At 37.4% G+C, this 12,509-nt stretch overlaps 1 protein-coding gene across 1 annotated transcript; it reads left to right on the top strand.

Annotated features, from left to right (window-relative positions):
* The first annotated feature begins 732 nt into the window (after window positions 1-732).
* LOC137712569 (E4 SUMO-protein ligase PIAL2-like) lies at window positions 733-10,469 on the top strand. The gene is made up of 16 exons (XM_068451660.1): window positions 733-1,008; window positions 1,463-1,535; window positions 1,638-1,703; window positions 1,904-1,969; window positions 2,048-2,130; window positions 2,465-2,516; window positions 2,599-2,670; window positions 5,916-5,983; window positions 6,071-6,119; window positions 6,222-6,306; window positions 6,381-6,482; window positions 6,603-6,654; window positions 7,304-7,355; window positions 8,048-8,164; window positions 8,251-9,108; window positions 9,444-10,469. The coding sequence occupies exons 1-16, from the start codon at window positions 812-814 to the stop codon at window positions 10,140-10,142; spliced, it is 2,691 nt and encodes an 896-aa protein (XP_068307761.1). The 5' UTR covers window positions 733-811; the 3' UTR covers window positions 10,143-10,469.
* Window positions 10,470-12,509: the final 2,040 nt, after the last annotated feature.

Here is a 12,509-nt window from a genome sequence, read left to right as displayed (position 1 = left end):
TTCTTAATACATTGTCTTCGTTAAAGAAAAAAATACGTACCTGAAAGAAGGTGAAGCTTAATGTGGACTGTTCTCGGATCAATGCTACTGGAAATATTGGTGCAAGAGGAGTTCTTAGAGTCAACATTGGCGGCTTAATGGATTCTCTGTCAACTCGGGCAAAGGTCAGGTGGTTGATGCTGAAATTTGGGGGCTATATTTTGGATTGAAACTTAGAATTGACAAGAATATTTCAAGATTATATGTGGAGATGAATTCGGCTCTTGTGGTTAATCAATAATATGATTGATACCAGCTTTTATTCTCATGTCAACATCATTTATCAGTATAGACAACTTATAACACGTATAACAGAATGTGAGTTAGTGCATATCTATCAGGAGAAGAATATGATGGCTGAGAGCATTACCAATTGAAGCTATAATATGAATCTTAACACTATTATTTTGAGGATTGAAGCTCGATTATTTAATGATATAATGGGGTCCTAGCACTTGAATTATTTGTAATAACTCTTCGCTAGTTTGTGGGATGATCTACCCCCTTAGTTTACCAAAAATAAAAAAATAAAAATTACCTAGACTTTATTTATTTATTTTTTGTTGTAAAATGCCTGCACAGTTGGAAATTACGAGTACTGTGTCATGGGTCCCGCGTAGCTTTCCAGAACCCTTTGTCTAATTTCTCCTGCAATTTTTGTAACATTTGAAACGCCTATAGAGAGAGAGAGAGAGAGAGAGAGAGAAAGGAAGAGAGAGAGAGAGAGGGGCGCGTGTAGGTGTGGGTGTGGTGGGCGTGTCTGTGCGAGCTAATGAGTGGAACAACGCTAACACCGCAGGCGGTCGGCAACTTTGTCAGTCTGAAAGGCGTTGGGCAGCAGCAACTCTCCGCTTCCCTCGTTAACTCCTACCGAGTTGCCGCCGTCGCTGAGCGCTTGGCAGCTCACGTCAAATCTGGCTATCGCGGCGAGGCCATGGAGTTCTTCAATCTCTGCCTTTCCCTTTCCAGGTAAAAACCCTTCCCCCATTTTTCTTAAATCCCTTATGCTTTCAACGAAGAAATTTAAGATTACTAAGTATTTTAAAATGATGGTATTTGAAATGACGAGATTTTATTTTCTAGAATTTGTAAAATTTTTTGTTTTGTTAATCTAAAAAAACAGTGGAATTGAATAAGTAATTTGTTATTTTAATACTCTCAATTATAAAAATTAGGAAATAACACATATTTACGTGGAATTTAAACATGAAAATTGGAGGTTCCAAATTCCAAGTTTTTTTTTCACGCAGAAATTCTAAATTTGTATGTTTATGTTTATGAATACAAACAAAGGAATTGATGCATGTGAATTTATAAATTGTGACTTTTATCCAAATTTCAAGTTTATTTTCTTCGTTCAAACATAGTGATTGAATTCCTCAATTTTCCTTCCTTTTTATGAAATTGCTTTGGCAAAATGCAGAGGCATTGACTATGCCGTTGCAAACAATGAGGTTCCGGCGATTGCTCAAGATTTACCTGGGTTGTTGAAGCAGGTACTGAAGTTTTCTTCTTCTAGTTCGTGAATTCCCGGTTTCAGTTTGTTTTCCCCTTTATTTTGAGGGAAAGATTTGTACTTTAACTCTTGTTTTGTGTAGATATGCCAACGCAAGAGTGATAAGGTTTTGGAAGCTGCTATCATGGTGCTGATGATTTCTGTTAAGGTATAAACCCGAATGTGGTTCATTTTATGTAATAAATGCGAAAATGGATGCTAACCATTTATCCAAGTAGCATATCCTGCTTGCCCATGTTCATGTTTTTGTTATCCCCTTTTTGCTTGATGCTTTGTTTGGTTTTTGTTTTGTATCCAACTTTGAACGTAATCATGAGTGTTGAGCTGACTTTGTATTTTACTTGGCAGAATGCTTGTAGGACCGGATGGTTTTCGGATAAGGAGACTGAAGAGCTCTTTTTTCTAGCTAACGAGGTATGCTGTTAATTTGTTTATTATTGCTCAAATCTGTCTTAGGTTGATGTTGCTGATGATCTTCTTGTGCAATTATAGATAGGGAGTAGCTTCTGCAGCTTGGGGGATGTTAAAACTGGAGCTAGCTGTTCTCTTTCTGTTATAGACACAATTATGGAAAGGTGGGAACTTGTATCGTGCTTTAATTTTGTACATTTTGTTACAACATACATGTGTATACACGCGTATAATATAGATTTCATTTGATGTTTCCTTTTAAAGGATATCATGTTAGCCTAATGATCCTGCACCATGTTCATATTAGAATTTAGAATTTAGAGTTTAACTAGAAATGGGTAGAAATTTTTTATTACAATGACTTCTTTAGCTTCTAAGGTTCAAAATATTCTTTCTTTGCTCATCCTAATAATCATGCTTTTGGTATCAAGTATCAACGGGTGTCCTTTGCTGAGGTTGCAAATGATTTAGAAAGATCTCCTTTTGTGTGTGGTGTAGGTTTTATCCAATGATGAAGATGGGCCAGATACTTGCCTCTCTAGAAGTCAAGGTGGCTCTTCATTCCCTTTTTCAACTTTTTTTCCTATCCCTTTTTTTGGGTTCGTTTTGACGTATGTCTTATCATGTTGTAGTCTGGATATGGGGCGCATGTGCTTGATTTCCATATTTCGAAGAGTACACATTATTCCCCTCAAGAAAAAATTGTAAGCATCTTATAAAGTTAGATGCATTTTTGTTTGAATGTTGGAGTGGTTGTAAGTTCTTGAGTCTTTTAGTTTATTTAAACATGTATGCATGAATGTCATACATCATACACAAGTTATTATAATGTTGACTCCCTCTGGATCTTGCTCTTTGATGTATCCGGCAATAGACTAAACTTAGCAAATTAGAGAATAACTAGAAACACACAAGATTTATGCTGGTTTGTCAGAACTTTTGCCTACATCCACTTGTGATTTCCCTGGGTAGAAAACCACGACTTCTTTGATTAATAATAGAGTTATAGTACTTTTGTAAAATCCTAGAACTATTCACCCTTTATCCCTCTTAGCTGTCTCTGGCTGTTCTCACACATTCCCTAGCCTTGCCACACCCTGTTTATAAGTATAGGGTGTGGTTTACATGCCTATTTTCTGATTAAGTTTCCTATTTTATATGGAATAGGAAAGTACACTTTTTTCCATTTCCAAATTAGACTTCTTGGATTCCTAATCTAATTGTACAAGGAAACTTTGATTCTTTCCTAGTCCTTTTTGGAGAAGAATCGGTGCATACAATCCTAAACAAAATAGGACACTAACTTTGACGAGCCAAAATCCTAACACAAGCAAACACATCAGTCATGAAGGCTGACCGAATGGTCATATCTGGTCCAGTGGAAGGCTTATGTCTCCTTCTAGATGCTTATTGTTCATTTCAAATAGTAGTGAGTTGTTGAGAATATCACGTTTTAAGAATGGGAAAAACAAGAACAAACTCCGGAAATCGAAAAACAAATAACCAAGATAAATAACACCAAGAATTTACGTGGTTCGGCAGTATGTGCTTACGTCCACGGGACATCAACAACAATCTTTCACTATATCAATAATGAGTACAACCAATAATCTTGCCAAATCTCTAGAACTAGGACTTGACGAAAAACCTAAAAGAACAAGAACAAGAAATACCCTATCTCTTTTCTTTTCTCTCGCACACACTTTACAATATTCTCTCACTCTAATCCCTAGAGTGGTATACAATTTATTGTTTTGCTCCCTCCTCAAAACTAGTACAATAGCTCCTTTATATAGACATAATAAAGGTCTTCTTCAATAAGGATTACTAATCCTAATTGGAATCTAGTTAGGAATCCTTCTTTAATTGAGAAACTAACTCCAATTGGGAAAACAACTCCAATTGGGAAAACAATTTAATCCTCTAAGACTATAATTCCTTATAGACTTAGGACAACTTATCATGGGCTAGACAAAACCCAACAATCTCCCCCTCCAGACCATGAGGAAGGTATACCGAAATAGGATTGCTCCTCTTGACCAAACTCCCATTGATCGAACTTTTCATGACCAGACTCCCCCTGATCGAACTACCCATAATCAAGCTCCCCTTGATCGAACTACTCATTAACCAAGATCCTCTTGATTAGACTTCTCTTAACCAGGCTCCCCCTGATCGCAATACCCATCGTCATTGGCAAAGGCAATTATAGACTTCTTTGCCAGAAAACCATCAATCATCTACATTAAAGAAGCTCTTCATCGTAAGTCACAACACCTGCAGTATTGTTCCCATCCTTTTGTTCCTTTTTCCATTTACGACAATGCTTCTTCATGTGACCCTTTTTCCCACAATAGTGGCAGTTGCCATTGAATCTTGTCTCACCAGAATTGTTGCCTCTTTTCTCTATGACAAAGAGTTGTCCAGCTCCAGCGCCTGCACCTGAAGCTTTTCTCCTTGTTTCTTCATTAAACATGCTATCCTTAACAGCATCCATAGACAATACGCCATTAGAAGCCGAATTGCTTATAGTTACGATGAAAGTTTCCCAACTATCTGGCAAGGATCCTAGCAATAAAAGTGCTAGCAGCTCTTCTTCAATATTCAAACCTATAGTGGCTACCTGATTGATCATGTTCTGAAAGTTGTTCAAGTGCTCGGTTACACTAACGTCTTCCGCATACTTCATGTTGACAAGCTCTTTGATAAGGAATGCTTTCTTGGCAGCGGTCTTCTTCTCGAAGAGGGATTCTAACTTCTTCCAAAGAGCTTGCGCATCAGTTTCTTTAGACACATGGTGATAGATGCTCTCATCCACCCATTGTCTAATCGTACCAATAGTTTTACGATTCATCTTGGTCCAATTGGCAGCAGACATATTTTCTGGCTTGCTATTAATACCTTCAATTGGCTCATGGAGATCTTTACAATAAAGCATGTCCTCCATTCTTGATTTCCACGTAACCCAGTTGGAACGAGTGAGTTTCATCATAATTGCACCCTCCATTCTAAACGGATATCAGCCAAACCAGGCTCTGATACCACTTGTTGAGAATATCACGTTTTAAGAATGGGAAAAACAAGAACAAACTCCGGAAATCGAAAAACAAATAACCAAGATAAATAACACCAAGAATTTACGTGGTTCGGCAGTATGTGCTTACGTCCACGGGACATCAACAACAATCTTTCACTATATCAATAATGAGTACAACCAATAATCTTGCCAAATCTCTAGAACTAGGACTTGACGAAAAACCTAAAAGAACAAGAACAAGAAATACCCTATCTCTTTTCTTTTCTCTCGCACACACTTTACAATATTCTCTCACTCTAATCCCTAGAGTGGTATACAATTTATTGTTTTGCTCCCTCCTCAAAACTAGTACAATAGCTCCTTTATATAGACATAATAAAGGTCTTCTTCAATAAGGATTACTAATCCTAATTGGAATCTAGTTAGGAATCCTTCTTTAATTGAGAAACTAACTCCAATTGGGAAAACAACTCCAATTGGGAAAACAATTTAATCCTCTAAGACTATAATTCCTTATAGACTTAGGACAACTTATCATGGGCTAGACAAAACCCAACATGAGTGAGATGCATCTTAATCTTCCATATCTAATCTAACATTTAGGGTGCAAGTCCTTCATTTAGGTCTTTAGCAGTTGTTAGATTTGATATGGATGGCTGAGTTCTTATCCTCTGTGCATCCTAGCTGTCCATGTCTATCTAACAACAAAGAAGTATGTCTATATTTATCTTATTAGAGAATAACTATACATATAATTTGTGTCATCATAACTTTATTATTCGGTTATAAACTCGTGGTGGTATCTCTCTTTGTTCTAATTGTTTACGTTATACTGTTTTCCTTTTATACATGAAATTGGAATTATGATTTGTAGAACTTATTCTGGACCTCACCCTTTCTGTTTGCCTCAAGCGATTACTTGTAGCACAAACAGATAATATAGAGACATCTGCATGTATTATAAGTCCACCACAAGTGAAGTACGGCTGATTTTCCTCTCAACCTTTTAGTTTAGTTAGAGGTGTTTCCTATTTATTCTAACAACATTTTTTTTTTCAATTCTGTAGCTTTCTGCTAAATGGAAAGGGAGTAGATAAAAGGATCAATGTTACAATGGTATGTGTGGTTCCGCTTACTGGATAACTAAATTTGACAGAATTTGGATTGTAACATAGTATTCATTTTGTAACACCCTGTGCCTTTCATTTTCTTTAACAGGATACTGGACCCCAGTTGCCTTCAGTTGTGACTGGAATGCTCAAGTTTGGATCAAATCTTCTGCAAGCTGTGGGCCAATTCAATGGTGAGTTACGTTCTAATTATTGTAGTTTTCTCGTACTATATTCATCCAGCTCTGACACATTGAACTATTTTTAGGTCATTATACCATAGTGGTTGCCTTTATGAGTATCACACCATCACCTGACACTCCAGTACTGAAAGATTATTCGCAGTTCACTGTGTCTCCGTCAGATTCAGGTATTCTCCATAGGAAACGTCAAAAGACACTTTATTTTATCTTGTAGTATCAGGAATTTGCAAAGCATTAGGCTTTTTACAATGGTGTAGTTTGTTTAATTGTCTTCTTTTAATCATTAGATCCTGATTTAATTGAGGGGCCATCAAGAATTTCTCTCAATTGTCCCATAAGGTATGCCTTGATATTTATTGCTTGTAGCTTTAATGTTGCTATAATTTTCTTACTACATTTGTTTTTGAATTTTATTCGTTTATTTATAACCTTTTACGTCAGAGATATGTATTCCTGGGACATTTGATTTGAAACGTATTATCAGGATTTACTTAAAGTAGAAATGTTAATGCTAGAAACTTTATGGGATATCTGCTAATTTTCAATCGATTCTGATCGGGAGAGGTTGAGTTGCTTCATATGAAGATATCATAGGTTAAATGTTGATGCCTATTAATGTGATCCTTCTCATCCCATATATTCTGAACTTCTGAATCTCTCATTGAAGAAACATTTATGTTTTTCGCTGAAATATTGGAACATCATTTTTTTTTTTTTTTTTTGCGTGTGTTTTTCATCAGTTACGCCGGCTGCTTCTATATTGTCAAGTGTTGAGTTCAACAATCAAAATAGCATTTTGTTCATGTGTCCTGGTTTCAGTGAATAAATTTGTTAGGTTTGAAGTGTGTTTCGTATCTTATCTACTTTTTTGTTGTCTATTTCTCTACGTTAAAATAGATGAAAAATGTGTAGCTTGGTAATCCTTCCATGATTAAACTTCATTGCTATGATGCTGATTATTACATTTTACTTTTTATCTGTAAAACAGTTATACACGTATAAAAACTCCTGTCAAAGGTCATTTGTGCAAACATCTTCAGGTGAGTGCTCCATGCATCCTTTTCTCCTATTGATGCCTTTGGTTTTAAATTTTTGTTTGCAACTTCCTTTGTAATCATTATGTAACAAGCTTTTGAGACTTGTAACATTGTTCCTCGATTTGTATGCATCTTGCTTGCATGATTGATTCTACTGGACCCCAGAGTTTTTTGTTTTTTAAATTATGTACTAGAGGTGTATTCTAATTACATTGATGCTTTCCACCTCCATTATATGTGCAAGTGATTTAATGTGCTGCTTCGAGGTCACATGGTTTCCAATTTATACGTTGGAGATATTTCTTATGAGTTCGGGTTCAGATTTAGTATCTTAAAAATATTTTATGATTTTTTTTTGCATTCTTTGGGAGCAGAAAGAAGACAAAAAGTAAAATTTTCTTTGTTTGTGCTATAGGGGTTGTAAGGAGGATAGAAAAGGCTGGATGAAAGTTTTTGCTTTGTCCCACCAAAATGTTCTCTTGTTAGTTGTTGAGGTTTGGAGGGGAAGTTGAGAATTTGGAATTGGATTTGTTGTTCTTTATGTCCTGCGTTGATTTTTTCGGTTTCGAGCTTTGGGTAATTGGTGAAATTTGAAGTTATTCTGTGATTGTAGTTGTACATGGTAATATATTTTCTTGTAAATATAGTCAATACTGTCTTCTAATATAATTTTCTGTCGCTTATATGAGCTATAGTGTTTCGACTTCAGTAATTACGTCAATATAAATTTAAGACGACCTTCGTGGCGCTGCCCCCACTGTAATCAGTATGTCTGCTATTTGGACCTCCGCGTTGATCAAAATATGGTTAAGGCAAGTGGCTATTTATTTGCATTCTTCCTGTCTGTTTGTGTTATTTTTTACCCAATATTATAAAATCAGTTGCTTTTCTCCCCTAGGTCCTGAGAGAGGTAGGAGAGAATGTTGCTGAAGTAATAATCTCTATGGATGGATCATGGAAAGCTGGACTGGAGAATGATGATGATCTAGGTCAAGCACATGATAAGGCCTTTCAAAATGAAATTTCTGAACAGGAAGAATCTACCCGTGTCTCATCTGCACTTCCTATTGTTTTGGATCTTACTGAGGATGATACTGAGATGGACACTTTGAGTGCTTGCGAAACCGAAGACGTAAAACCTCTTTGCAACACAAACAGGGTTAATCAAACTGTTCCTGCTCATCTAGAGGACGACTTTTGGTCGGGCATTTTCTTACCTAATGGCTCGTTGACTTCTGGTATAAGGTCAGACACCCAGATGGATGGTGGTATCTCTCACTCTGGTCCTGCAAATTATTTACACCTGCCTGTGTTGACTGATGCCGTTTCTCCTGCGCTTGATCGAGGAACTGAGAGTCGTGTGAACACTGATCTTGTGGCATCTGCAATGCATACTCAATATTCTTCCAATAATTTGCAGTTACAACAGCCGCAGTTTGCAAGTTCAAATGCTACTGTTAGCAATGAGTATGGGAGACTTGCTAACACAGTATTACCTAGGACACCAACAGCAGTTCAGGCCCTTCCTGCCCAGACGTCAGGATTGCAGCAAAGATCTAGAACTAGTTTCAATACTCCCCCTAGTGCCTCTCTTAGTTCTCAGGTTGGCCAGTCTATCACACCCACAGCAAATGGTGTCCCTGCAGTATGTAGTGATGTGGAAAGACAGCAACACTTTTCTAGGCCCCGAATGAATCCGCCTCAAGTGTCAAATATTGCTCCATCGTCAATGCAACCGCCCTCACAAACAACACAGGTTAATGCTCCCTTCTTTTCTTGAAGTTCATTTTGTTTGCTGGTGGTGACCATTATAAATACAAGTTGGGAACCCTGGGCCTCAAATTCTTGATTTTTAATCAACACTTTTCAGTTTGATTGGCTCCTCAAATTCTTCATTTTTAATCAACAATTTTCAGTTTGATTGGTTCCTCAAATTCTTCACTTTTAATCAGCACTTTTCAGTTTGATTGGTTGTTGGCCAAAGCATTGTAGAGACTTTTTCATTGCTAATTTACGGAATTCCAATCTAAATGAAATTTTCTTGGTGTCCATTTTGTCATGCTAATGAGTTGCATTTCATTAATCTTGCAGAACTGGGATCGTCATGGCCAATCTGCCCAACAGGTTGTTGGCCTTCCAGCTCCGAGTCAACTGCAGAGTGCTAACCGAACATCTCTTGGGCTTATGGAGTTCCAAAATGCACATCTGCAGCAAGCTTTTAATCCACGGAGTCCCCAGACTGTAGGTCAGCTTTCAAGCGCCAATCGATCATCTTCACATCTCTCGCGGGCCCATATTCAGCAAGGAAGTGTACGAGTTGAGACTGGTCAAACGTCTAGTTCTTTAGACAACCAACAAAGGTTTGTGATTGGTCAGCAGCAGCGAGTTGCTATGATGGCCAGGCAGTCTCCATCGACGCCAGTTCAAAATCAATCTCCAAGAAACAGGGCAATTTTGCCAGCAAATGCTGAAGGTTTCAGGACAGCTGCACTGGAGCAGAGCAGAAACGTAGTAGAAACCATGCAAGCAGTATCAGGGGCAGATGGATCACCAGACTTGTCATCCGGAGAGAACTGGCGACCAACAGGTCGGATGCGTGGAAGCCTGTCAGGTCGGGCTTACTCTGCTGCTCTCAACCAGTTCATCATTCAGCCAACCCAACCAACTCCTGCTGCTTCAAGACCCCCGTCAAATCTGTCTGCTCCACCACATCTTGTTGCCGCTCAACAGTCATTGATTGCCAACGTGAGCACTCAGGTTCCTCAAACAAAAAATAGTCATCCTCAGTAAATCGATCTTTGAGTCGAAGGCATATGTGCTCTGCCAGGGAGTTCTTGTAGGCTGCTGTATATAAGGTAGTAGGTCAATTTTGTGTTCAGTGGTCAACCGGTAAAGTTAATTTAGGACTATGTTCCGGTCAATTAGGTGATATTCAGGTCCGCTGAATTGGGCAAACTTCGACCGGAAAAAGAAGAATTGGACAATTGGGGGGGTCGGCTTGTAAATTTAAGCATGCAGCTTCTGACTGCAGTAGTTATAATTTTCCATGATAATTTATATGTAAACGTTCTGAGTTGTGATTTGCTGAGTAAGAATCCTGATTGGTTATGATTGTAATAGTCATTGAACTTTTCCAAAACTGAGGAGTGCCAAGTTCAGTTGCGCATGCCCGCTCTTTTGGCGGTCGTCGGCAAGTGCTGCAATTGACACGAATGATCGTAGCCGCATAGGAATTTTTTTACTCGAGCTGAACTTTGTCGTCCTCTTTTGCACCCAAATTCTAATTCATGTTTCAGTAGTTACAAAAATTTAAGGTTGATTATTCTTTTACTTGGTGGCTTTCACTCAGCTTTGAGATGGGATGACATGATGAACTTACCACCTCAATTGCGGAAACGATCATTTTTAGCATTCGATCAAATATGTCGTCAATGTTGGAGTGAGCAATATGTCAGCATTTGATCGATGTCTTTTGTACTTTAATTTTAATCCGTTCATCAATTGAGATTTGTAAATTCATCTCGATTTTCACCCAATCTTCCAAATAAATTCTCTAAAATGATAAATAAACATGCCGTTTTCTTCTACGTGAGGGTCTGGAGTCTGAGAGAAGCTCATCGATGACCAGAGTGAGTCGCACTCTTCTGAGAACTCTCCCTGCTCGGCCTACTCAGCCACGAGCCACCACTCGCAAACGACAGCGTTTCGAATGTGATCCGACTCCCATCCTCTTACCATTGTCCAAAAGCCTTTTCATGCAAACCTGTCTATTGGGTCATTGAAGTTTATGGATGTAGTTTGAGTGACCGATGATCAAGAGAAGCATTGCGTAGTAATGGCTGATTCATTTGGCAGGCTACAGTTGGTTTCATTTGCTTGGGCTATTCAGTTTAGAGGTGAAGATGCACTTGGACAGTTATTATTCACTGCAGACAGTTGTTGTTCATTTAAAGGGTTTGAGTTGCCTATTGTCCAGGGAGCCTAACAACAGCGGAACTGCTTTAAGGACCTATTCCAAACATGTGTTTAAGTGCGAGCCTCTTTGTGAGATCCCTGCTGCCTCTCATCCACTTTGCTTTAGTGCTGAAGAACCTTTAAAGTCGAAACCCCATGTTACAATCTGGTCGATCGGTCTGCATGTCGAACACACGATTTCAATGTAATTGTATGGAGCAGGCGCTTCTTTTGTTGCCCCCCATTTAAATGTGATTGTAATAGAATGTCTCATAATACAAAATCAATTGAAAGTTGAGGAAAGAGACCTATGTGCTTATAGGTAACTAGCCTTCACACACGCGCTCATGCGACTTACACGTTTTAAATGTATTTATATGCGTAAATTGACAAAAGGAAAGTTAATTATTTGAAGTAAATGAATAATTTTAGATTATGCTAGAAGAAACCTCTTATAAACCAATTAAAGCAGTTGAATTCACATAATAAAATCGGTTTCAATAAAATTTACATTAAGAATAGAGAAAATAATATTTAATAAACAATTGATTGAATCACATTATTGCTAGCCCATTGTGAGGCTAAGCCCACCACCTCCTCCTCTGTGTAGATAATATTGTTTGTTAAAAAAAAAAAATCATTTGACAATTAATTTAATCATATTATTATCTGCGTGCAAAAGACATTTTTTTATAAAGAAAATAATATTTAATAAACAATTGATTGAATTAAATTATTGCTAACTTATTGTAAAGTACTATTTTATTTTATTTTTTTTTTAAAAAAACTTTACTAATTTATCATCAGCACTATGCACCTCTTAAGGTGTTTTGAACACAATGTTCATCGTTTTCCTTATTTTTTATTATATTTTTCTTCCCCTTCACTTGGGCACCATCAACTTTCCCTTATCCTTTCATCTTTTTTATTCTTCTCTCTTCCTACTTATATTTATAGGGTAAATTACATTTTCATACCTCAGGTTTGAGGCCTATTTCAATTCCTTACAACATCTTCAAAACATTTCACTTTCATACCTTAAGTACTATTTTATTTCAAAATAATATATCCGTTACATTTTCCATCCATTGATCCGTTAAGTGCTGACGTGGCTGCCAAATGTCTACCACGTGGCAAAAAAAAAAAAAAATTTTTAATTTTTTTTAATAAACCTAAATCTTCTATATATTAAAAAAACAAAAA

The sequence above is a fragment of the Pyrus communis genome, chromosome 13 (genome assembly GCF_963583255.1).
Source record: "Pyrus communis chromosome 13, drPyrComm1.1, whole genome shotgun sequence".
Classification (NCBI taxonomy): Eukaryota; Viridiplantae; Streptophyta; class Magnoliopsida; order Rosales; family Rosaceae; genus Pyrus; species Pyrus communis.
This window is presented reverse-complemented; position numbering and strand designations above follow the sequence as displayed.

What these genes read in the sequence shown, in the direction of transcription:
- LOC137712569 (XM_068451660.1), top strand. Translation starts at nt 812, where the DNA reads ATGAGTGGAACAACGCTAACACCGCAGGCGGTCGGCAACTTTGTCAGT. An exon ending in TCTTTTTTCTAGCTAACGAG is followed by an intron (nt 1,970 to 2,047) that starts GTATGCTGTTAA and finishes GTGCAATTATAG; the next exon opens with ATAGGGAGTAGCTTCTGCAG. An exon ending in ATTCCCCTCAAGAAAAAATT is followed by an intron (nt 2,671 to 5,915) that starts GTAAGCATCTTA and finishes GTTTGCCTCAAG; the next exon opens with CGATTACTTGTAGCACAAAC.